General features: G+C 48.7%; 1 protein-coding gene and 1 long non-coding RNA gene across 2 annotated transcripts; both read left to right on the forward strand.

The window, feature by feature from the left end:
• Positions 1-7174: 7174 nt before the first annotated feature.
• Positions 7175-12292, forward strand: LOC124239052 (uncharacterized). The gene is made up of 3 exons (XR_006888505.1): positions 7175-7205; positions 10630-10674; positions 12219-12292. It is a non-coding gene; the product is annotated as an uncharacterized LOC124239052 (long non-coding RNA).
• A 3267-nt stretch (positions 12293-15559) lies between these two features.
• On the forward strand, positions 15560-22133 carry LOC124239626 (MAL-like protein). The gene is made up of 4 exons (XM_046661814.1): positions 15560-15610; positions 17384-17551; positions 19504-19626; positions 21840-22133. The coding sequence occupies exons 1-4, from the start codon at positions 15560-15562 to the stop codon at positions 21900-21902; spliced, it is 405 nt and encodes a 134-aa protein (XP_046517770.1). The 3' UTR covers positions 21903-22133.
• The last annotated feature ends 4500 nt before the right edge of the window (positions 22134-26633 follow it).

Raw genomic sequence — 26633 nt, forward strand, 5'->3', positions numbered from 1 at the left:
TTTTATGGCTGAGTAGTATTCCATTGTATATATATACCACAACTTCTTTATCAAATCATCAGTTGTTGGGCACTTAGGTTGGTTCCATGACTTGGTTATTGTGAATAATGCTGCAATGAAGATAGGGGTGCATGGAACTTCTGGAATTGCTGATTTCAGGTTCTTAGGATAGATACCCAGTAGTGGGATGGCTGGGTCATAAGGTATTTCTATTCTTAACTTTTTGAGGAATCTTCATACTGTTTTCCATAGTGGCTGTACCAGTTTGCATTCCCACCAACAGTGTATAAGTGTTCCCTTTTCTCCAAAGCCTCTCCAACATTTGTCACCCTTGGTTTTGGATATTTTTGCCATTGTAACAGGTGTAAGGTGATATCTTAGTGTAGTTTTGATTTGCATTTTCCTGATGATTAGTGATGATGAGCATCTTTTCATGTGTCTATTGGCCATCCATATATCTTCTTTGGAGAAATGTCTGTTCACGTCCCCTGCCCATTTTGTAATTGGGTTATTTGATTTTTTATTGTTGAGTTGTGTGAGTTCTTTGTATATTATGGAGATTAACCCTTTGTCGGATAAATAACTTGTGAATATTTTTTCCCAATTAGTGGGCTGTTTTTTTCATTTCAATCCTGTTTTCCCTTGCCTTGAAGAAACTCTTTAGTCTGTTGAAGTCCCATTTGTTTATTCTTTCTATTGTTTCCCTCATGTGAGGGGTTATGGTGTCCAAAAAGATTCTGTTGAAGCTGATGTCAAAGAGTGTGCTGCCAATATTCTCTTCTAGAAGACTTATTGTTTCATGCCTAATCTTTAGGTGTTTGATCCATTTTGAGTTTATTTTGGTAAATGGTGAAAAAGAATGGTCGATTTTCATTCTTTTACATGTCGCTGTCCAGTTTTCCCAGCACCATTTGTTGAAGAGACTTTCTTTCCTCCATTGTAGGCCCTCAGCTCCTTTGTCAAAGATTAGCTGTCCATAGATGTGTGGTTTTATTTCTGGGCTTTCAATTCTGTTCCATTGATCTGTGCATCTGTTTTTGTACCAGTACCATGCTGTTTTGATTACTGTGGCTTTGTAGTATGTTTTGAAGTCAGGGATTGTGATGCCTCCAGCTTTGTTCTTCTTTCTCAGGATTGCTTTAGCAATTCGGGATCTTTTGTTGCCCCATATGAATTTTTGGGTTCTTTATTCAATTTCTGTAAAGAATGACATTGGAATTCTGATTGGGATAGTGTCGAATCTGTAGATTGATTTAGGTAGTATGGACATTTTAACTATGTTTATTCTTCCAATCCATTTGCATGGAATGTCTTTCCATCTCTTTATGTCATCGATTTCTTTCAAGAAGGTCTTGTAGTTTTCGTTGTATAGATCCTTCACTTCCTTGGTTAAATTTATCCCAAGGTATTTTATTCTTTTTGTTGTGATTGTGAATGGGATTGAGTTCTTGAGATCTTTTTCTGTTAGTTCATTGTTACCATATAGAAATGCTACTGATTTATGTATGTTGATTTTATACCCTGCAACTTTGCTGTAGTTGTTGATTGTTTCTAATAGTTTTTCTATGGATTCTTTGGGGTTTTCTATATATAAGATCATGTCGTCTGCAAACAGCGAGAGTTTTACTTCTTCGTTGCCTATTTGGATTCCTTTTATTTCTTTTTCCTGCCGAATTGCTCTGGGAAAAACCTCCACTACAATGTTGAATAAGAGTGGTGAAAGTGGGTACCCTTGTCTTGTTCCTGTTCTGAGAGGGATGGGTTTCAGTTTTTGTCCATTGAGTATTATGTTGGCTGTGGGTTTGTCATATATGGCCTTTATTATGTTGAGGTACTTTCCTTCTATACCTATTTTATTGAGGGTTTTTATCATAAATGGATGTTAGATCTTGTCGAATGCTTTCTCTGCATCTATTGAGATGATCATGTGGTTTTTGTTTCTCATATTGTTAATGTAGTGAATCACATTGATTGACTTGCAGATGTTGAACCATCCCTGTGTCCCTGGTATAAATCTCACTTGATCATGGTGTATAATCTTTTTGATATATTGCTGTATTCGGTTTGCCAAAATTTTGTTGAGGATTTTTGCATCTATGTTCATCAGTGATATTGGCCTGTAGTTTTCCTTCTTTGTGTTGTCCTTGTCAGGTTTGGGGATTAGGGTGATGTTGGCTTCATAGAATGTATTAGGGAGTGCTCCATCTTCCTCTATTTTCTGGAATAGTTTGAGAAGGATAGGTATTAAATCTTCTTTGAGTGTTTGGTAGAATTCTCCAGAGAAGCCATCTGGTCCTGGACTCTTATTTTTGGGGAGGTTTTTGATTACTGTTTCTATTTCTTTACTTGTGATTGGTCTATTCAGATTCTCTATTTCTTCCTGATTCAGTTTGGGTAGGTTGTATGAGTCTAGAAATTTATCCATTTCTTCTAGGTTGTTCAAGTTGTTGGCATATAGTTTTTGATAGTATTCTCTTATGATCCTTTGTATTTCTTCGGTATCTGTTGTGATTTCTCCTCTCTCATTTCTAATTTTATTTATTTGAGATTTCTCTCTTTTTTTTTTAGTGAGTCTGGCTAAGGGTTTGTCGATTTTGTTAATTTTTTCAAAGAACCAACTCTTTGTTTCATTGATCCTTTCTACTGTCTTTTTTGTTTCAATATCATTTATTTCTGCTTATTTCTGATATTGTTTCAATATCATTTATTTCCCCCCTTCTACTGACTTTGGGCTTTGTTTCTTCTTCTTTTTCTAATTCCATTAGGTGTCATTTGAAGTTGTTTATGTGAGATTTTTCTTGCTTATTGAGGTGAGCCTGTATTGCAATGAATTTCCCTCTTAGGACTGCCTTTGCTGCATCTCAAATCATTTGGTATGGTGTGTTTTCATTTTCATTTGTCTCCCGATAATATTTGATTTCTTCTTTAATTTCTTCAATAATCCATTGTTTGTTCAGTAGCGTGTTGTTTAGTCTCCACATTTTTGGCCCTTTCCCAGCTTTATTCTTGCAGTTGATTTTTAGTTTCATAGCATTGTGATCAGAAAAGATGCTTGATATTATTTCAACCCTCTTGAACTTATTGATGCTTGCTTTGTTTCCCAAGATATGGTCTATCCTTGAGAATGTTCCATGCATGCTTGAGAAGAATGTGTAACCTGCTGTTTTTGGATGAAGTGTCCTATATATATCTATTAGGTCCATCTGATCTAATTTTTCATTTAATTCTATAATTTCCTTGTTGATTTTCTGTCTGGATTATCTATCCATTGGTGTTAATGGGGTGTTGAGGTCCCCTACTATTATTTTATTGCTGTTGATGTCTCCTTTTAGTTTTGTTAATAGTTTCTTTACAAATTTTGGTGCTCTTGTGTTAGGTGCGTATATATTTATAAGTGTTATGTCATCTTAGTGGAGCATCCCTTTTATCATTACATACTGCCCCTCTTTGTCTTTCTTTATCTGTTTTGCTTTGAAGTCTACTTTGTCTGATATAAGTATGGCAACACCTGCTTTCTTTTGTTCATTATTAGCTTGGAGTATTGTCTTCCATCCCTTCACTTTGAGTCTGTGTTTGTCTTTGGGGCTGAGGTGTGTTTCCTGGAGGCAGCATATTGTTGGATCTTGTTCTTTGATCCATCTTGCCACTCTGTGCCTTTTGACTGGAGAGTTCAATCCATTCACGTTTAGTGTGATTATTGAAACGTGGGGGCCTACTGTTGCAATTTTATCACTTGTTTTCCCTTTCTTTTGCATTTTATCCATGGAGAGCTGTTACTTTGTGTTATTGTCCTTCTGCTTATCTCCTTTGTTCTGCATTTTGTAACCCCTTTCCTTTTTTTTGATTTTTCAGGAATGAGTTTCTTCCTGGACAATTCTTGAAGAGGAGGTTTTGTGGTGATGAACTCCCTTAACTTTTGTTTGTCTGGGAAAGTTTTTATTTCTCCTTCATATTTGAAGGATATTTTTGCTGGGTAGAGTATTCTTGGCTGCAGGTTTTTGTCCTTCAGAGTTTTGAATATTTCATTCCAATCTCTTATAGCCTGTAAGGTCTCTCCTGAGAAATCTGCTGATAGCCTTATGGGATGCCTTTGTAAGTTATTTTCTTCTGCCTGGCTGCCCTTAGTATTTCCTCTTTGTCATTGACTTTTGCTAGTTTCACTACTATATGTCTTGGGGTTGGTCTTCTTTCATTAATAAAGTTTGGAGATCTATTGGCTTCTGTCACGTGAAGTTCCATCTCTCTTCCCAAGTATGGAAAAGTTCTCAGCTATTATTTCTTTGAACAGGCCTTCTGCCCCCTTCTCCTTCTCTTCTCCTTCTGGTATACCTATAATCCTTATCTTGCATCTCCTAATTGAGTCAGATAATTCTCGGAGAGTTTCTTCATTTCTTTTTAGTCTTAATTCTCTCTCCTCCTCTGCCTGCAGCATTTCTATATTCCTATCCTCCAAATTGCTAATTCTGTCCTCCATATTATCGACTCTACTGTTCAGAGAGTCCAGATTTTTCTTAATCTCCTCCATTGTGTTCTTCATCGCCAATATTTCTAATTGGTTCTTCTTTATAGTGTCAAGCTCTTTTGTGACATAGCTCCTGAACTCATTAAGTTGTCTATCTGAATTCTCTTTTAGGTTGTTGAGTTTTTTCATAATGGCAGTTTTGAAATCTTCGTCATTTAGGGTATAGATTTCATTGTCTTTGGGATTGTTTTCTGGGTGCTTATCATTTTCCTTCTGTTCTGGAGATTTAATATATTTTTCCATACTGCTTAATGGCGTGGATTTGTGCCTCCGCATAGAGATAGAGTTTAGTCACTGCTTCCACTTGTTGCGACTGGTGTGGGGGGGGCAGCTGTTTAGACTGCCCCAACTAGGAACCCTGTCAGCTGTTACTGACTGGGCCTGGACCCCTCCTCGTAGTTACAGTGGTCCTGTGGTGTCCCTCGTTGGTTGTGGGGGCAATCGCAAGGGGGGCCTCAGGCTGCTGGTACCTACTGCTGCAGCCCACCTAGATGCGCACCCTCCTTGTGGTCTGCAGTGGTGTTCTGGGCTTTCCCGTCAGCTAGGAGCAGGATCACCTATAATCTCCGATTTGTCCCTAACAGAGCCCACCAGATCACACTTGTCCACTATAGGTCCCAGCAGAGCTATGGGTATCTTCTGCAGTCTGTCGTTAGCTCACCTAGCTGTGCTACTTTTGCCCCAGGGCCTTCCTGCCTTGCGATTGCCAGTCAGGACCTCTCCACTAGTGCTGTGCAGAGGCTTTCGCTGAGGCAGCTGTAAGAACCTGGAGTTCCCCCCTGGGCTACGTAGCCGTTTCACCGGAGCTCTACTCTGCCCCACTTCACTCTCACAGGATCTCTGGAAGCCCCTTGCCTCGTCTGGGACATGGCCAGAGTCTGTGGGCCTGGCTGTGGCTTGTAAGCTGCTGCCTTGTGGGGAATTCTGCTCTAGGGAGCTTACTGGTGTTCTGAATGCTGGGCGGAGCCTCCCTGCCTATGGTGAGCAGAGGCCCTCCCTGCTGTGGGGGTGCAGGACCCTGGTGCAACACCCCGGGCCACAGAGCTGGGTGTTGGAGCTCCACCCAGTCCCCAAGTGCATCCACGGGAAGTCCGGGCACCCCCTGCAGTGACCCATGCACCGGAGACCATGAGCCCAGCGGCAGCTTGTAGTCTGGAGCCGCCCCGGGGGATCCTCCCACCGGGAGCTTCCCTTTGTCCTGGCTTCTGGGGGTGGCCTCCCTGCTAATGGCGAGCAGAGACTTTCCCTGCTGGGGAGATGCGGGACCCCAGAGCCTTCCCCCACACCACAGAGCCAGGCACTGGAGCTCCAACCGTGTCCCCAAGCACATCTACGGGAAGTCTGGGTGCCCCCTGCACCGAGCTGCACACGAGAGACCGTGAGCGGTCTGGTGCCATGCCGGGCCCTCCAGGAGCTTCTCTTTGTTCTGGCTTCTGGGAAGGGCCTCCCTGCTAATGGCAGGCAGAGGCCTTCCCTGCTGGTGGGTGCGGGACCCTGGGGAATTCCCTCTGGGCTTAGGTGTGATCGCGGGGGGCTTGGGTAGGAGTGTTGTCACCTGTTTCCACTGTCGCTCCACTGGTGAGTGCACACTCCTGCCCTCGGTGTGTGGTGATGCTATGGGGGAGACTGCTGGAAGAGAGCCTCCTGCAGCAACTAGGCTGTCCAGGGGTTGGGGGTTGGGGGTCGGAGAGTTTTCACCTATTTCCACCTCCTCCTGGGGGGAAGTCCATCCGCCTTCTGATGTGTAGTAGCATGAGACTTTTAGGCGTCTTGAGATGCTATCTGGATAGCCTTTGTTAATCGGTGAATGTCCAATTAGTTGTAGATTTGACAGGGGAGAGACAAAGAAGACCTCTCACTCCGCCATCTTGGTCCCACCCCTCTCACATTTACCTCATTTTAATCCTTTTAGTAACCTTTTGAAAGGCAGCTATTACTATCTGCATTCTACAAATGAGGAAACTAAAGCACAAGGAAAATAATTAATTAACCCAAAGTCTCATAGCTAGGAAGTAGCAAAGTCAGAATTCAGTCCAAGTCTGCCACCCCCTCCCACATTCTACCCAGAACCACGAACAGTCTGAACTCATGCTTCCCTCCAGTTTCCTTCTCCAACATCCATTGATGCCCAGACACCAGTCTGGGGTCCTTCCCTGAGCACTGGTGGATGGGAGTCAGACTGGAGCAGCCTACCCTGTGCCGCCTTTCCACTGCCTTCCTGGTTCCTGCTCAGCCTTCCATGAGCAGGGGGGCCTCCTAACTGGAAGATTCCTTTTACCACACCACAGTCATGAGGAGGAAAGAGAGGTTGGAAAAAAACATAGAAAGAAGAACAAAGTTTTCTAGTCTTATTCTGTCAGAGCCACTTCACTCCCACCATAGAAGTCCTGTCTACTTGGGCCAAGACTGACTTCAGAGCTCCCTGGGGTGTGGATGTTGTAGGGGCAGGTGAGGTGGAGGGGGCAGCTTTGAGCTCTCCCAGAGGTTAAGGTTATAGAATGTGTTATCAACAAATCATGTGGCACAGTAATTTGATGTTTTTATGCCTACTGCAGTAAAATAGACTGGATAAATTTTGTATAAAACCCTTTTTGTTCTTTGTATTTCAGATTTAATGAGTAATCCTGTGCTGGCCACCTTCCCCAGGCTCTGGGAGCAGCCTGATGTGATGGACGCTCTCAGGGTGGGTAGGCTGCATCATGATGGAAACCTGGCGGGCTCTGAAAGCAGTTACATTCACCACGTTACTGCGTTCTGACACCTGCTCTACGTTGTTCTTTCCCTATTTGGATGATGTCTCCCAATCCTTGTCCATTGTCTAGCTAACTTGGTCTCATCCTTCCTTTCTTAGTATGAATGTTGCTTCCCCAGGGCCGCCTTCCTGACCCAATAAGTAGATGGCGTATGTGCTACATACACTATTGTGACCTCTTGCCTGTCGTTTGTTCCCTGACTTCAGATGGCCACTGACTGTGTCCTAAGAGCAAAAACCCAAAATAGTTTGTTACATAAATGAACTGAATTTTCAGGGGAGAGTCAGGGCATGTATATAATTTTTAATTTAATTTGATATATTCTGTCTGTGAAATAGCCAAATATTAGGTTGAACCATATAAAACCTTTAATTTTCATCTGTTGTTTTGACCTTCAAAAATGGCAGTTTCATAAAGTTCAACTTAATATATCAAGGGCAACAAACATTAGAAGACCCGTATGCCTGTGAGGCAAATACTCAGATAAGATGACAAATGCCCCAGGGGAGCATAATCCAGGTCCTTGGAGGTTTGAAGAAGGTGGCAGTGAGGCTCAGGAGTCTGATTCATTGAAGAGGTCCTCGGCGAGCTGGACCTGATGACAGGCTGAGGGCCCAGTCGGGTTTTGACCTGCTGAGAGGGGAGGGGAAGACATTACAGGTGGGAGGATGAGCATGAGCAGACATTCTGAGGTGGGAAGAATTAGAGAGCGCTCTTGAGAGGAGCAGATGATCCAGCTTGCACGTTTGGTGTCGTCTGTCAGTGGGCAAGGTCCATCTGAGCCTCAGCTGAAGGTGAGGAGTGTGGGAGGTAGGGGGCAACCCGTGAAAGTTTTTGCTTCAGGAAAACTCCTGGCAGCACAGAGAGGTCGAAAAGCACCCGTGCAGGAGGGAGGTGAGCTGTATTAGGAGGTGGCCCCTGTTGATAAGGAGGGAGGTCATTTGAGCCTGACAGAGACATGGAAGGAGGAAGCAATCATCTGCAGAGGTTTCTGTTAGACTTCTAAACTGATTTCATGTGCTGGTTTGGCTAGGGTAGGGGTGTCATCAGTAATGATGAAATCTTCAGTAGAAAGACAAGAAAATATTCATGGCATCCGATTACCCATAATTTCAGACAAATTCATTTGGCACTATTGCTAGATAATACAGAATTTCTCAGTCTTCCTTTATATAATCATTAGTACCACAACATTTATTCATTATACAAAACATACGTTCAGTGATTCATTCAATAAATATGTCATGAGAGCCCACGATGGCTAAGGCACTGTGCCAGGCTCTGGAGCATTTCTCTAGAAGTGGAACATTCATGGAATCTGGACTTTGTTGTCAGGAGGAACCTTAAGACTAATCTAGCCTGAATTCTGCATTTCCTGATGAGCAGATGGCTCAGAGAAGTGCAACGACCTGGCTGGCCGTGGAGCTCAGCAGTGGCCGGGCCAAGGCTGTCACTGCAGGTCAGCTCTGGGTGCATCCAGATATGCCACAGGCTCTTCTAGAAAAGGCTTGTGGGTAAAGTTGTTCATGGATATTATGAAGTGAAAAAAATTTTGAGGTATAATAATAATATTTAAACATATATATTTATATTTGTACATCTGACTGTGGAAAAGTCTGGAAGAATAAACCCTAGGAAGGTAGCAATGATTACCTCTGGGTCATGGGTTATTTTGTTGATCTGTATTTCGTTAGTTTTTCCACCATGGATTGTTTGTATAATAAATGATAGAAATAAAAAGAGTGGTTTGCTCCTGCACCCTTGAGCCTTCTCCTCGTGGCGTCCTGTGTCACTAAGGATAAGCCAGGCTGTGTGGTGGTAGCTGCACAGGTGTATTTCTCACTCATGGTACCTTCCAGATGGATCAATGGGAGACCCTGCTCCATAGTCACCCGAGGGTGCAGGCCAGTGGAGGTTCCACTTCCTTATGGCATCATCTGGAAGGAGCGGCTTCCTCTGTTGCTAGTCACCCTCCAGGAAAAGAGAGAATGGAGCATCGTCCTTGGACTCTCCACTGCCCTTGCCCCGAGGCAGCACTGGCGCTTCTGCTCAGATTTCATTGGCTGGAACCAGTCACGTGGCCCCACTTAACTTCAGGGGAGCTGGGAGGTCTGGTCTTCTGTTTGCTCCAGAAGGAAGGGAGAAGGGGATCTTGGTGGGTAGTGGTGACTCCCCCACGTTTGCTGCTCCCCACTGAGTTACCATAAGTGAAACACCCTACAGCTGGCTGGGGCTCAGTGCAAATGAGGTGGGACCTTGATGCTTAACTGACAAACAGTAGGCAGATTTCACCAGACATAAGTCTAAAGTTGCCTCATGATATTCCCGTTAAGCCAGGTACCTTTTGAAGTTCACATTGTGAAGTGTGTGAGCCTCGCAGTGTGAAGTTAGCTAGGTTCAGTTTGTTGTTGGGGTTTTAATGTTAATGATGGCACCTGGCCTGTTTAGTAAGACACTCTGGCTCTCTAAGGGTCCTCTTCACACTCTCCAGGACCCACAGGCACAGCAGTCAATAGGGTGGAGAACCACAGTCCTGTAAGATAGTTCCTTCACAGTAGTAACTGACCATTCCAAGATGCGGTACGTGAGTGCACAGCCTGTGGTCTCTTGGTGGAAACTTCTCTTTTATTTCATGGAGCATCTCTTTCTTGGTGCCAGATGTCATATTCACCCCAGGGCCTTCCTACTGAAAAGTGCTGATGCTTTTGTGTGACCCATGAAATCAGGCCCCAAGAGGAGGAAACCTGCAGACAGACATGAAACCGAGGCCCTGGAAGTAGCAGCCGGGAGACTGTGCACACTGCCCCACGCTCACAGTCTGCGCAGAACCGGCACTGAGTGCCTTCAGTTCACACTTCCGCGGGGTTAATGGAACTCTGGGTTTCTTATTTCTTCAGAGAAGCTTTGCGAAGCCCTTTGGATAGATTGAGAGTATTTACTTGCAAAGCTGCCCTTCAATTTATTAACCTGACTGTTGTCATCATCATGGCAGACAGAATTGTAGAGAAGTATGGTATTTGGCAGTTTTCTTTTTCATTAGTGTCTCACCTTAAAAGCTCACTAGTATTTTATTGTTCAGGTGCTGTGTTTTCATGGATGTGTTAGTGTTTCACTGATTCTGTTCTTAAATTGATTTTGACTTGTAAGAATCGTGGGTCCCTGAGGTATCTTCCATGGCCCAGTCAGTCTGGTTCCGGGTTGTTGGAACAGATGCCACAGACCCACTTCTTACGTGTGTAGGTTCTGTACCATGTTTTTAGCCCTGTTCATGAGTTTCATTACAGTGACCTTGCAGAAGTGTGACGAAGACTTGTGAATACTCGGCTTACTATCATATTTCTGTTTTCTGTTTAGAGTTCGTGGGCTGAGAAAGAAAGCACATTGAAGAGATCAGAGAAGGTAATCTGATTTTCCAGCTGCACTTTATGTTTGCTGTGCTCACTGTTTGCTTGCACCTTCTAATAATGCCTCTGCTTCAGCTAAAGTAGCCAGAGTCACATCCCTCTGAATCAGGTCAACTGTGTCACTGTGGTTGCAAAGACGCTTTCCAAGAAGGGTACGGGTGATCAATTTCTAATGTGAAAAGAAACACGTCATCAAGACAGTCATTTTGGACCACTGAGTTTTATTGAATTGAGGGAAAGTTTCTAAACCAAAGTCTCCCAGTTGGCTATGAAATTTCTCTTGTTTTTAAAAAGCTCCTCTAGCTCTCAAGTCCATATCCGGTAAGGAGAAGGGATAAAATTGTAAGCTGTGTCACACACTGAAAAGGTTCACGGCTGGTGCTTACATCGCCACAGAGGTGCGGTCGTTACCAACCAGAACTTGCCTTAGTCAGTGAGTGGGGGCTTCACGCTCCAACCCAGGACTCAACAGACTTGTTCAGTAAATAAGATAGTAAATATTCTTGGCTCTGTAGGCCCTGCGGCCTCTGTCACAGCTGCTCAACTCTGCCATTGTGATACACAGCAGCTACTGACTACGTAAATGTCTGAGCAGGCCTGTGTTTCTATAAAACTTGAGTTATAAAAAGAGGCAGTGTGCCACATTTGACCACGGTCCATGGTTTCTGGACTTCTAAAGGGTTAATTATCTACAAGGAACGTGGGAGAACAAACCAACCAAAAACCCTAAACAGTGAAAAAAAATTCACATTGTGTCTTTCTTTGAGTTTCCATATGACCAGTACCATCTACACTTTGCTAAAATTGGCAGATTTGATGCAATTCTAGCACAGCAGTGGCCAAGGTGCTGGGCCTCTGGCCTGTAGAAATTGCCCCCTACATACGTGCTGTGCTGGGAGAGGTGACATCTGTGTGCAGACCCTGCTGCGCACAGACATCACCTTCGGCTGCTGTGCCCTCTGAGGTTCCCACCCGGCCTGTCGGTGTCGGGGGTCACTGACTGTGCTGATACGGCAGCCCTTGTTGTCCCCGGAGAGGGTCTGACCACACTGCTCCTTGGGTCTCCTTTCTCTGGATCTCATGCGGAACACTTGCTCCCCTTCTCTTATGACAACTCGACAATGTCTCTGATGCGCTGTAACCGAATTAAGTGGATACAGCTGACTTCACATTGTGCTTTAGTCATATTTACCTGCAGCCACATCCTTGTCCCCAGAATTAGGTTTCAGCCCCCACTTTCCTTGATAGGATGTGTGGGACAGCCTCGTGGAGCTTAGGAGACGCCCAGGTCTCAAGGAGCCGCTCCCGGACTCGGGGAGGATTGCTTGCCTCTGCTCCGCAGTGACTCTTGCTGCTTCCACTGCAGAGAGCGCTGTTTCCTGACTGAGCAGCTGGTTCAGAGCCGTCACCTGCCAGGCACTGCTGGCCCCTCTGTCCCTCCCATTAGATGGCTTCTAGTTAACAGAGTCCATAAATTTAACACTGAAAAAATGACGACGCAGATCCATTCATAGTTACTTGTGGTGCCGTTGTCCCCAGAGAGACAAAGAGCTCCTGAAGGCTGCGTTCGTCCTGGTCTACCACGACTGCGCGCTCCCTCTCCTCCAGTCCACCTCCTGCCCCCGTTCAGGTGGGCGGAAGGAGAGGCTGAGGCTGCCCGCTGGAAGGTGATCGCTGACTTCCTCACGGAAACCCGAGAGAACGGGGGCGCCCTCCACGCTCTGCTGTCCCCAGATGGGCTCCATGAACCCTTTGACATTTCAGAGCAGACCTATGACTTCTTGGGAGAAATAAGAAAGAATGCAGCCTGACAGCATGGCCCTGATGGACCCTCCACGGTGACCTGAATAAAGCGACAGAACCAAAGTAACGGTCGCATCAAGACTTAGGCTTTACTCTTTCTTGTACAGCCACGTTCCGTTAGAAATATTGATCTGATAATTGGAGTATGTTTTAATACAATAGAATAAATTCTTATAAAGAATACTATTATATCTCAATTTAAAGAGAAGTTTTTTCAAAAGACCAAGTAACAAATTTAATTTGACTGTATCTATAGATTTGTGTAAAACCAAGATTTCACCAAAAGCTAAATTTATGATTATTCAAGAAAATGAAAATACAATCTACACAATGGGAGAAGATATTTATAAATCAAATATCTGATAAGAGTCAAGTATCTAGAATATATAAATATACGATTATTGCTAAGAAAACTTGTGAAATGAAGGGAAAATGAGAGTAATCTATTTGAGAAAGTAGTGTTATTAATGGCTTAATTCAGTCTAATATTTGAATGTGATTTAACCTAATTAGGCATAAAAGCAAAATCCTATCTTGCCTTTTTGAGTCCCTATAATAAATGCTCTGAAAAAAACAAACAAAAAAACAACTTTCAGGCTTTGAGGAACGAGTTACCCCACCCCTGCGTCAAAGAACAAAGATTTTAGTGCATTTCAAATAAACTTGTGACTGCTGGTAAAGTGTCCCAGTCCTTCACCATTCGTAATAATGGTACAGTGGGCATTTATTGAGTGCCTACTGTATTTGTCCTCAATTAACTTGGTTAATCCTCACAACTATTGTAAGAGGTAGATACTGGGTTTTTCTAAATCACTGCTGAGGAAACAGGCCGGGCTGGTTAGATAGTTTCCCTAAGGTCAGAGCTGGCAAGCGGCACAGCTAATATGCCAAGTAGAGAAGCCGTGTGTCATTTCCTACAGCCTAAGATGTTCCCCTCGTCGGTGCAAATCTTTAAGAATTACATGTGAAGATGAAACGTGAGAAGGCTGTTTGAAGAAAACGTGATCAAATTTGAAGGAATTTAGCCTAAATGATCAGAGTACCAACTGAGGGACTTTTTTTGACAGCAGCTGCCTTAATAGAGGCGTTCAGTTTAGAGCTCCAGCATGTTAGGAAACTTCTGGGCTGCATCTCAGAAGCTCACCCTACACCCTTCCCCGACACTGAACTTGGGCCTTCATCTCAGAAATGGACATGGGGAGAGAGGGTCCCCCACAAACGTGACAAGAGAGCTGGGCCTTGGAAAAGACCTTCCACTCCGTCTCCCAGAGCTGATTCCAGAGACTCGGTCCCTCTGCGTCCCCTCCACCCTCAGGGACAGGGAAGCTGAGCCTCCGGACGCCGCCCACTTGCCCGTCACGATGTGGTGGCCCCATCCCCTCCCGGGCGAGGCTCCCCTTCTCCGGGGCCCTGGCCCCCCGTGTCCTGCTGACCAGAGGGAGAGGGTTTCTGCCTTCGAGTGGAGACGGTGAGTGCACAGGGCCTTTCCCCGCTCTGTCGCTGAGTCGTCTCCTCTCAGGCCCCTGCATCTTGTTGGAAGGAAATGAAACCATGTCCCTCCCCACTGTGGAGGGCATTTTTCTGTAGAGTCTTTAATTCCTGAGTTCCACCTTTCCATTTTTTAATCATCTGGCTTATTCTTAGCACGAAGCCAGAGGTGGGGCATTCTGAGTGAGAGAAAGTGTTGCTGTGGATCCATCTCAGGAATGCACAGCACGAGGGGAGAGAGCCTTCTTCAGGGCGTCTCCTCACGGACTGTCTCCCGTGTTCACGTGAAATGTGTCGTGACTGACGGTGTGGGCAACTTTATGGTTTCTGATGCATGAGAAAAATATGGGGACACGAGAGAGACAATTTCAGTAATGCTGGGGCCAGGGTGAGGCACAGAGGCAGTTGGTCGAACCGGACGGGACAGTCCCACAGGGGCAGGGCGTCTGCCATTGAGAGACTCATGCTTTCTCTTCAGTCAGGGGCATCTTTTTTTTTAAACAATGAAACCTGTCTGATGCCCGGTTCAGAGTGGACAGCAGCTTCTGTCCCTCCACACCCCCTCCTCAGGACAAGGCAGCCCCAATGCACTCAGAAGTGGTCCCAAGCCCAGCCCAGGACTCCCACAATTCACTTGGAGATTGATGTTAGGGTCGGGGAGATGTGCTCCCAGAGCTGGTGCTGTAAGAGAGGCCAGGCTTCTGGAGCGTTGCCCAGCCCTATAAGAGCCCAGGGGTCTCTGGCTTGTGGTCAACTCCCTGGTCTATTCTGGCCTCTCACCTCCTGCTCCCTTTCTCTCCTGAAGAGGCCACAAATCCTCCATCAATTCTAAAGTGCTTTTCCTCCCCAGGCCAGCAGCAGCGGAGCCTCACCAGGGATGGGGGGACACGTCCATGTCTGTGTATTGTTTGTGAGATGAGAACTGCCTGTCCCAGAAAGCTAGGCAGATGTCATGAAAAGCAGAACCTGAAGCTTGTGTATCTTTCAGCTGAGCTGGACAGAAGTAAGTGGAGGTGTTTAGTCTAGAAGGTTCTGACAGCATCACTCAGAACTGAGCCACCCCACAGTCATGAGCTCTCAATCAAAATTCATGAAACATAGGAGAGAAAAAGAGAACAGGAATGAAAGTTAACAGAAACCACAGACTGCAGAATCAGGCTACCAAGACTGAAATAATGGAATTATCAGATATGGAATATAATGAATACGAATATAAATGGACATGAATATAAAATGAATATCAAGCAAAATTATAAAAGGATATCCACACTTTGACATATTGTATCACTATCTCATAAACTGCAGAACACCAAAGATAGAGAGAAGACTCTAAAAGCAGCCAGACAGTGAAGACAGAGTCCAACAAACGAGCAGCAGTTCAACTGACAGCTGGCCTCTCAGCAGCAACAATGGGAGCGAGACTACAGTGGAATAACATGGAAAGGATGTAGAACACAGGGGTAAAATGTCTTGGAAGTGCTGAGAAGAAATAATTGTCAGTGGAAAAATAAGGACATTTTCGAATTCCAAAGAATCAAGAAGAAGAAGACAAACGTATAACAAATTTGTAGTCAAAGAACATCTTAATCATGGAGAGGCATACCATGTTCATGGATCAGAAGCTTCATCATAGTGAAGATGTCAGTTCTTCTTAAATTGATCTATAACATTAATAAGATCAAAATCCCAGCAGATAAATATTGTTGTTATTTACAAGCTGATTCTAAAGTTTATGTGGAAAGGCAGCAGAACTAGGGGAGGGGATGAGCTATCTCCTGAGATGGGCAGAAATGTGAATCACCTGCACTGGCAACTCTTTTGATTACTATAACTTTATAGAAAGTGTTAAAATCTGGTATTGTGATTCCTCCAAACCACATACTCAGGAGCCATCCTTGGCTCCCCCCCTCAATCAACACAAATCTCCATTGGTCTCATAATTCAAGTTCTTCCTCTTTTTTGAAATTATTTTATTACTTTATAAAAGATAAACTCCTGTGTAACCAGTATTCAGTGTAAGAAACAGGACATTATCCTGATCTTTGGAGGGCTCTGTACCCTCATTCCCAATCCCGTAACTCTCTCTCAGCAGGTGCTGAGGCAGGTGGGTTCTGAAGGAGTTTGGGAGTGACCGTGGGTTCAGATTTTTTACCTGTTGGATTTGAGGTGCTTGAGGGGCAGGGCCAGGACTAGGATAAAGCAAATGAGGAGTCTAGGGGCAAAATTAATGAGGCACTCTCTCTCTCAGGGTCATGCAAGTGCAGGGTTGGCCCCCACAGAGGGATGTCCAAGTAGAGACGTCCAGTGGGCAAGTGGACGTGTGGGGCTGAAGGCCGCAGGGAGAAATGGACTGAGGGGAGTTCCTGGGATTGCCAGCCTCTGTGGTGCCTGAAAACGCAGACGTAACAGGAGTGAGAGGGAGAACTGAGGAGGCTCACAGTGATGTCCCGAGGAGGCCCAGGAAGGGGAGGGGCTCAGAACGTCTGAGACAAACCAACGACAAAACACTTGGTGCTCTTGTTCATCTTCTCTCCAGGCCTCCAACTAAACACGCCGTCTGCTGGACACTTACTTCCTCCCCTGGGCTCAGCAACACGGGGCAAGCCCAGCCCCAAAGCAAACAGAGGCAGAGCCCAGAGAGGACAGGACAAAGGTGTGGTTTCTCCATCAAAGAAAAATTCAATGGCTGGACAGAGTTGAGAGGTGATTAAACTGGAACCGGGTCACCGAGCTGGTAACTGACCCCAGGGCATCAGATACTATAACCCCAAGAGACTCCATACCAAATGTCCTCAGGACCAGGCAGGCACTGTCAGTGGGTGAAGAGAGCCAGGAGAAGGAGAGCACTATTCCACAGTGACAGCGAGCAACAGGGTAAGTGCAACACAATGACGTAGGGTTGGGGGAGGGAGGATGTGGTCCACTGAGGACTCTAGATCCTTTTTAAAGAGACAGTCACAACTTGTTTCAGCCTACTCAGCCCTAGGAAATGAGTTCATTGTGGCCAGAATTGTGGATTTCTCAGGAAATGTCTGAAATCTGGATTTTTGATGTGAAATATCCTGTTTTAAATGTTTGCAACTGTGGCGGGCCCTGTGGCTGAGTGGTTAAGTTCACGTGCTCTGCTTCAGCAGCCCAGGGTTTTGCTGGTTCGGATCTTGGGCACAGACCTAGCACCACTCATCAAGTCATGCTGAGGTGGCGTCCCACATGGGAGAGCCAGAAGGACCTACAACTAGAATATACAACCATGTATTGGGAAGGCTTTAGGGAGAATAAAAATAAAAGATTGGCAACACATGTTAGCTCAGGTTCCAATCTCTTAAAAAAAAAAAATCAAAAACTATGCCCAGCAAAGGGAAACGTGCCCGCACAGACAAATGACGCCCCTTGTTCATGGTTTTCTCTTACAGGTGTCCAGGTGCTGGGTCTGGATCCTGGTGGCCGCCACCCAGGTAGCACACCCGTTGCTGCAAGGATGGGTGACGTACATCTTGCTCACCTCGTTCCTCATCTCCTTCATGTTCCTGTTGTCTTACTTGCTTGGATTTTACAAAAAATACAAGTCCTGGAAAGTCCTGGTAAGAAGAACGAGGGTGGCCCAGGCCTCGGGCTCCTCCCAGACTGACATCCTGGGTGATGTGAGGACAACGGCCCTCTGGGAGGGAGGGAGGACCAGAGACCAGGGTCCAGAGACCTTTCCTGGGCTCAGACCCTGTGGAACCAGGACTTTTTATTTTTGTGTGTCTCCTATTAAACTGGAATGAAGGCATCTTCTGCCGGAGTAAACCTTTCATTTTCGTCCCCTCCATGGCCGTCCTCGTCCGGAGTACGCACGTTCTGTAGGTTCCTGTGCAAGCCCGTCCCGATGCATTTTATTTATGGTGAAATCACTGGAGAAGCACTGAAGGAAATGTTAGTAGGAAAAAAGTCACCCCAATCTCAAGGTCCTACAACAGTCACTGGGTTCGTTCTTCCATATTCGTGGTAAATTTTATGCAAAACGTGTATAGAATCACATTGATCCAATAATTCAGGATGTTGATTCTTTCATTTAATATGAGGTCATTAATTTTTTTATGTTGTCATCATCATGATAACCATTTAAAACTTTTCTATATTGAACAATTTGAAACATTTACAAAAGTAGGGAGGGTTCCATCATGGACCCTCACATAACCATAACCCAGATTCCAGCGTCATCAAGACTTTACCACACTTGCTACATCAAGCCTTTCATTTTCCTGATGAATTCTAAAGCAAACCTTGAACATCACGTCGTCCCATTCTACAGGCATCAGTAGCCTTCAGAAACCTTGCAAACTGTCTCACACTGTCACACGTACGTAAAGCTGACAGGGATCCCTCAGCACCATCTGGGACCCGGCTCACATTCGCATTTCCCCAGTTGTGTCTGAAGTGCCTTGTGCAGTTGGCCTGTTTGAATCCGGGTCCTCACGAGGCCATGCACTGCCTTGGGTAGGTAGAGATCCTGGGCCCCTTTCATCTAGAAGGGCTCCCCCTACAGTGACTTGCTGAGGACCCTGGGTCGACCGTCCTGTAGAAGGTCCTCCATTTGGGGTTTGTCTGTTGGCTTCTTCCTGATGTGACCTGAATTGCTTCTCTAGTCCTGAATTTCCTGTCGACTGGAAGTCAGCATGAAAGGCTTCGTGGAATATGGGTTAAACCTTTGCAGTAAGAACGCTTCACAGGTGGCTTCACGTCACATCACACATGGTGACTGGCGGTCCCTCTTTCCGTGTGGCAGCCTTACTCCATCAATTCTTTCTCTAATGCCTTCAATCACCTACTGATGTGTTTTCCTGAACTGACTGTTTCATTAGGGGATGCAAAATGCCGATTTGCCTATTATGACATTCCTTCTGGAACCGATCACCGTTTTTAATGACTACACGATATTCTCATTGAGTTGAAGAACACTGCTGAGATTTAACACAGAGGATCAAAATTGGAAATCTAGAGTCAGATGAGCCTGACGCTCCCAGCTCTCCCACCTGTCAGCTAAGCCTCAGTTTCCTCAGCTGTGAGTTGGAGATAATGATAGAAGCAGCCTTATGAAATTAGCTGTGGAAATGAAATGAGACAACATGGGCACATTGTGAGGACAGTGCCAGCACATAGTAGGTCTTCACAACACTCATGGTTAAGAGCACTGGAGATAATGTGGCCTGGGTTCAAATCCTGGCTCATCCATTTATTCATTGACCTTAACCTTGAGCTTTCATTTCCTCCAAATTGACAAGGTTCAATGAGATAAATGAGAGAAGGGCTTAGCATAGAGCTTGGCATGGAATAAGCACCCAATGAATGTTGGCTAGTGTTAATATTATTATTGCCATTTATTAATCTACTGTTGTTGGCTACGTAGATATTTCATTAGAAACACTGCCCCCCTAAAAAAGCAGCAGTTTTGGGCATCGCCTTGTCTCTTTCCCTCCCTCTTAGCAGCCGTACAGTCAGAGTGGAAAGTGCTCACCTGTTCACGTGACGAGGCCTCTGCTGTGCCTTCCAGGACAGCCTGTACCACGGGACCACCGCCATCCTGAACATGAGTGCGGCCGTCTTGCAGGTGCACGCCACGATCGTCTCTGAGACCCAGAACCTGACCAACTACTTCATCAACACCACAGCCTTGGTGAGCGCTGGCACAGTGACCGCCACGGCACAGGGGCATCGCCTGAGGCTTAACTCTGTCTCATGGGGAGCAGAAGACCTGAGCCTCAGGCTGAGGGAGCTTGGAGGATGGGGGAGGGTGTGTGTGTGTGTGTGTGTCTGTGCCCGTGTGAACAGGTGTGCCCAGCTCACAGAGCACCAGGCCCCAGCTCAGGTGTCAGCTCTGTCTTCTGTTTTCCCACCTCAGCCTTGCGCCCTCTTCCAGCCACTGCACTGACTCAGAATATTTTTTACAAAACACAAATTGAAACACGTCTCTCTCCTACTGAAGATCTTTGGTGGCTCCCACTGCTTGTGGATGGAGCCCCAATTCCCCAGCATGGCTGAACTGTGTGTCCCGCAATGACAGAAGTCCACAGGAGGCAGATGGTGGCTGATGGACCCAAGGCAAGGTGGTCCAGGCGAATCGTGGGAGGAGCAGGACCCCTAAACCTCAGGCCTCCTGGGAGCAGAGACTCAAGGCAGCCCTGCCTCCCCTCTCCAGGCTCTGCACAGCAGCCTTTCTCTGTTGGTGGAATGGCGCCCTCATGTGGCAGGGAGCTCACAGCCAGAAGAGTCCTCCTCTGGAGCAGCCTGACCTTCCTCCTTAATCATCCCCTGAAAACCCCCAGGAAGGACTGGGTCTGAGTCCACCCCTGACCAGTCACTGTGATCAGAAAGGTGGAGTCCTGTGTCAGGCTGGGGGCTCCTGAGGGATCAGGCGGCAGGAAGAAGGGGTCCAGTACGGGGTGCTGTCCCCAGCATGAGATGGGGTGCGGGCCAGCACCGTGACGCACTGGGGGGCCGCAAGGTAGCTGAGCTGCCTTTCCGGCCTGTCTGCCTCCATTCTCTCTGCATCAAGCCTCTAACTGCCTTCAATTCGGCCCTCCAGCCGCGGCCCCCACCCTCAGAGCCCGGCCCAGCACCGCTCCCACCTCCCCTCCTGCTGCTCGCCCTGGGTGCGCTGCTCCAGCCACACTGGCCTCCTGGCTGCCCCTTGAACACACAGACACGCTGTCCCCTCAGCCTTGGCAAGGACGCCCTTGCTCCAGGAGGCAGCTCTCTCACCCCTTCTGTTCCTTTCTCACGTGTCGCCTTCTCAGTGAGGCCCTCCCTGACCCCCCGCATCCCCTCCCCCTCCTGCTTTATTTCCTCCTGGGCCCATGTCCCCAGCTAACCTACTCTCCTGCTGTTTATTGGGCTTATTTCCTGCTTCTGCCACTAGAATGTAAGCTCCACAAAGACAGGGGTGTTTGAACATTTTGATCACTGTTGTAGCCACTGTCAGTTTTGAAGCAGAGCAGGTGCCTAAAGGATATTTGTTGAAGGAATAAATGAATGAATGAATGAATGAGAACAGACTGTGAATGGACAGTGGAGCAAAGTGAGGCTGGAACGGCCGGCCAGCCTGGACGGTGTGTTGGGGTGATGGCCTCTGTCCTGGGAAGTGGGAGCCATCACACCGTCTAACGATGTGACAGAGCAGCCAGGCCACGTTTCCTCTTGGGGCGGATTAGAGGGAGGAGGGGGCAGAAGTGGAGAAGCTGAGGCCATGGGAGGTCCTGGTGATGGATGAGGGCGGCTGAGACGAGGGAGAAGTGGATGCACCAAGAGATGGTCAGGACAATCAGGCGACTCTGGGGGGCTTTGGCCATGGCGGGTGGGGAAGGAGGAGAGGGAGGGGTCCCAGGTTCCTGGTTTGGTGGCTGGACGAGAGGAGAGGAGGGTCCTGGAGCCCACTGAGCTGTGGAGGCCGGTGTGGACATCTCAGGAGTTCAGGGTGAACCGCTGAGAGCTAGGGGCCTCTGAGGCCTTCATGGAGGGGACAGACAGACGCCCAAAGCAGAATTCTGGGCCGTGAGTGAGACTGTGGGAGTGGTCAGAGCACAGGCAGTGACGGACGGTGGGCAGGGGCCCGGCAGGGGCAGGGTGGAGACGAGCCCCCTTTATGGCAGGTGGAGGTGGACACGTCTGCAGGGGAGATGGAGACTGCGTGGTCTGAGCAGGACACGGGGAGTGCGACCTCAGGATGCCTGGGGATGGCGAGCCTCAAGGAGGATGGAGCAGTTGTCCAGTGGTGCTGCCATCAGGCCGGGCAGTGCGCAGGGGGCGAAGTGGGGTCAGAACACGTGGCCTCCAGGCTGCAGGGGCTGAGGGCAGTGGCGTCTCTCACACTCCTTCTCCCATCCTCTTCAGCTCTTTGCCTTTATCACCACCCTGCTGTACATTCTCCACGCCTTCAGCAACTATTACCACTGAAGGGGCCGGGAGCCACGTGGCCGCGAGAAAGGCCCTTTCAGAAGCTGGGTGATTGGCTCCCAAAAGTGATCTTCAACGTCTGCCATCTGGGTGATAAACAGAAGATCGACAAAAACATCAATGGGATTGACAGACCATCTTTTCAGACTGAACGATGAAGCCACACTCTGGCACATCTGTTTGGGACATTTTAATTCATTAGGATGAATATGAAAAACTGTTTTTACTTTTTTTTTTTTTTTTTTGGCCTGGAAAAGTACCTGTCTCTTGGAATTATCTGACAATGAAACTCCATCTTCTAGAAAACTAATTCTCGGCCTCGCCGTTGAGGCTCCCAGACCAGCCACTGTCTCCCCACCTGTGGCTTCCGCCTCAGCAGCGAGGTTCCCTGTGGCAGGTTTGTGGGAACATCCAGCCTCACTTTCTAAAAATCGAAATGGTGCCGTCGACGCCTCCAGATCCAAAGAAAATCCACGGATCTGCTCCTGCTCCAGGCTCTGCCTCTGCTCTGGAGAGTGATCCAGACCCCTCCCCATCCCAGAGATGCTGACGGGGAGGAGCACACTGCCATCCCCCGCTCCACTTCCCTGCCCTTCCCTCCCAGCTCTGAGATCCAAGGGAAATCTGCCTAAAGTCAATTCTGAGGGTAGATCTGTGGGGAAAATAAGTGACCGACTACAAAATTGTCAGACAGTAAGACCTGGGGAGGGGCAGAGGGGACAGAGAGGGGAGGGTGTGATCCGCTTCTCCATAAGTCAGGCCTCTCAGAGAACTGCGGGGCTGCGGATGCCTGTGTGAGGCCTCCAAGTGCCCACCCCGTAAGGACTAGAGCCACCTTGTCCCTCAGACAAGACCCTCAAGGAAGGAGGCAGGACGTCGCGTGCAAGGATTCTCCTCTGGGCTCCTGTCACCACGTGGGACATCTCAGGAGGCCGGACACGACCCCATCCCAGGTCCGTGCTCTTTTGTGTGTGCCCACTGCCCTCCACCCCCTTGAGTGGGGCCTGGGACAATCAGTAGCCTCATGCGTGAGGGGCTCATAGGGGCCTGGACCTGCGCAGGCGTTTGCCCTTTGGGGCGGTTCTCAAGCAAAAGGCTGGCGTTGTGCGCAAAGAAACACAACATCGAGGTGCTTGGTTCAAAGTCACTGTTCTCCAGCAGAAGGCTGTGCTCTGGCATTTGTCCAGCTGTGTGGGGCTCCAGCCCCTGGTCCTCGGTCTCTGTGCTGGGGCTCCTGACCCCGGCTGGTTGGGCACAGCCCTGTGACTGCAGGTGCCACTGTCGTTCTGAAATGAAATAACTTATTATGTGGAGGGGACTTGTCCTTGCCGATTCCGGGCCTTACAGTTGTGTCAACTGTTCTCTGCGCCTGGCGGGGGTGGGGCACAGGGAGTCACCAGAGAGAAACCTCTGGCTTCACTGTCCTTGACGGCTTGCTGGCTAACCGCCCCGAGATCTTGAGAGGCCACCGTTTCTCTCTCACTTTGTTGCCTGGCAGCCATCGGGGACGATCCCTGTTCGATATTTCCAAACAAAAGGTGTTTGCACAGTAAAAGTACTGAGCTGGTCACTTTCGTGATGGCAGCAGCTGGAACTGGCTCCCATGTCACAGGTCCTGACAGCAATTGCACCCAGAGTGCCCCGTGAGGGTTTGGAGGCCCCAGCCCACCCGGCCTTGCTTGTGGGGCAGCCGTGGGGAGGCCAAGTTTGTCCCCAGGGCTCGGGGCTCCTGGTGTAACTTCAGTAAGGACCGTTTGGGTGCCAGTTCCAGAAACCAAACCCACAGCTTAGGCAAAGTTGGGGATGCACTGGCCGGCTTGGGAGGTGCAGAGGCCTCGGTGGGTGGGCAGTGGACCCTTGCTGGCCGCTGCCTCCTGTTCCTGCTCTTCCTCACCGGGTGCTGTCCTTCTGTCCCACACTGCGAGCTCCCCATCACTGTGCAGACGTGTGGACCAGCCCTGAGCCCAGGGCCCCCCGAGGTCACTGCAGTTGCTGCAGCTCCCAGCTCCCTGCCGCCTTCCCACCTTGGGGGGCAGCTCTCCTCTCTCCAGGGCCGCCCCAGGCTCCTGTCTCTGCAGGAAGACCCAAGGGCCCCGCATGGCTCCTCAGAGCTCCAGCAGGAGTGCGCCCCCTGGGCCAGGGTGCCGGCTTCACTGCCTCTGCTCCCTGACCTCATCTGTGCTCCACTCTCCCACGGGGCTCCCGGCCTCCTGCACACAAGTCCTCGCCTTAGGGTCAGCTTTCAGGGGAACTCAGATTAAGATGACCCACAACCATGTCCTGAGCACCGAGCATGAGCTGGGCTCTGGGGTCCCAGGGCGTTGGGACGCAGGTCCCACAAGCCACACCCTATGCCCCGTGGTGAGCAAGCCGGTGGTAGGTTTGATGTGTGGCTTTGTCCAGGACAGACAGAGGTTCCACTTCACCCAGAACTGGGCTATGATCATTTAAAAAAATAGGAAAAAATTTTAAAAATGTTAAAATTTGAAAATAAACAGCATCTTCACTTCTGGGGTAGCCACAGAGGGACAGGAGAACCCCTCAGCTGACAGGGTGTTGGTCCCCTCCTCCTGCCCCCAAATCTGTGCCTGACCTTCGTAGGAGGAACTGGGAGGGGAGCTCATCTCAGCGAAAACTGGACGCCGACTGGGGAGAACCGCGTGCAGGCTCGTGGTCAACGTGATGGGCGCTGAGGGAGCAGCGCCAACCCCCCAAATCTGCAGAGCTCACATCCCTCGCTCTGCTGCTTGATTCTCCCTCTGCTGGATCTCGCCCTTCCTGGGACCCCAGAGGATGACAAGTCCCCTTGCTCCCCACACACCTGTCCCTCTGTCAGCCATCTCCAAGGCTACAGATCAACCCTTTCTCCAAGCCTCATCATCACACAGCAGTTCCGCCATCACCTCCAGCAGTTCACAGATGGCGGGGGTGTGTGTGTGATGTTTCCACGGTGACGCTGGACCACCCCAAGGCTTAACTCCTAGGAACCTTTACTGACTTAGGGGACCAGGGCCTCAGTGCGTTGAGGTTTATCTCTGTGTGCAAGTCTGGAACAGGACTCTAAGCCCCTCCATCTCCCACATGTGTGTCCTCAGAGAAGGGATGTCAGAGTTAGTGACTAAGCCCCTGGGGTGAGTGAAGGCCCCATCTAGAGGCCTCTTTTACTCTAAGGCAGCCACCAGGGGCATCCAGGAAGCACACTGCTTTTTGCCCACCCACAGCATCCCATTGACCCGAGTCCCCTGACCATCCACCTTTGCTCCAGAGCCTGTGGCTGCATCTCACAGGGGATTCAAGCCAGGAGGGGCATCTCTGGTCCCCACTTTCCCTCCCTGTCCTGCCCCCATGGATCTCCATCCCTGCTCCCCAGGCCTCCCCACCAGGCCCTGCTCCCTGGACCAGCCCACTCAGAGGCACCAGCTCCTCACCTTACAGAAGAGGAAGACCCGGATTCGACACCCAGAATGCTACACTGGACGTTCAGGTCGTAGATCAAGGCCTCTCAACCATCAACCCCGCTGTTTCTCCACGTTTTCTTCCTTGTCTTGACCCTTAGCTGTAAGGAAAAGTTTTCAAAACATAGCAAACAGAAAAACATTACCCAATTTATCAAACATGCAGAATGTTGCCCCAGGAATGTTAACTAGCCCTGAGCCAAGCTCTTTTCCCACTTTCCCATCAGCTGCAGATTGATAAATTGTATATCACAGTCAGGCCCCTGACACCCATTTCTGGCTTCTCCTTTGTTAACAGGACCCTGATGCTGCCGAGGGCGGCAATGTGGGCAGGCTCCCTGGCAGCTAGGGCTCAATTCCGGCCCCTGAGAGACAGCAGAGATCTGCTCCAGGGGAGGAAGGGGTGGGGGGTCTGGGAAACCTCTTACTTTCCTGATTAAGGGCTCAGACATAACTGGCTGTCTTAGACTGAGTTTCCTGGACATGGACTCTGAGACCGAGGCTGTGTGTGCAGGCTTACTGGGGAGGGCTCTTGGAAGATGCCCCTGGGACAGGTGAGGGAGGCAGGACCGGGCAGAGGGGGAAGCTGGTCTGCAATAAGTTCGCAGCTGAGGCCCCGGCCCATGAGCTGACCACCCCTGCAGCGTGTCTGCCTGAGGCAAGAGGGCAGAGCCTGTGTCCCCACATCAGCCATCACTGCTTCCAGGTCAAGACCGTAATGGGTGAGTGGTCACTGCTCTCCCCAGCAGCTGGGGGTCCATCATCCTGAAGAGGTGACCTGGGCAGACACCACCTCACCCACTACACTGTCACCTCCTCTTCCTGCCTTGAGCAAGGACAACACGGCCAGGGCTACTGCCAAGGAGAGGGCAAGGACAGCCGGACACTAATGGCTGTTGGACCAGCACCAGCCACCTCCTTCCTCGGCCTCCGCACGGTGTAGAAAGATGGCTCTCTGTTTAATCCCTTGTGGTGAGCTTGCTAACGCAGCAGCTGAGGGCGCTGCAACCTGAGAGGCGGGCTGCTTCCCGCCTTCCCCTCCATCTCCAATGCCTGGCCTCCCCTTGGGCCTGACCCCAGCTCTTCCTCCTGCAGGATCTGGAATCCGTCTTCTCCCTACTGCCTCCCAGGCCCTCATCACTGGGAACCACAGGACCTGCGTCCCCAGAGCCAGGCACCAACTGCAGGAACACCTGGCCTGTCCCCCAGCCACGGATCAGATTCTGTCCCTCCCTGGCTCATATCCCTCACCGCCCTCAGATAAAGTCCAAACCCC

Source organism: Equus quagga, chromosome 5, assembly GCF_021613505.1.
Source record: "Equus quagga isolate Etosha38 chromosome 5, UCLA_HA_Equagga_1.0, whole genome shotgun sequence".
NCBI classification, from domain to species: Eukaryota; Metazoa; Chordata; class Mammalia; order Perissodactyla; family Equidae; genus Equus; species Equus quagga.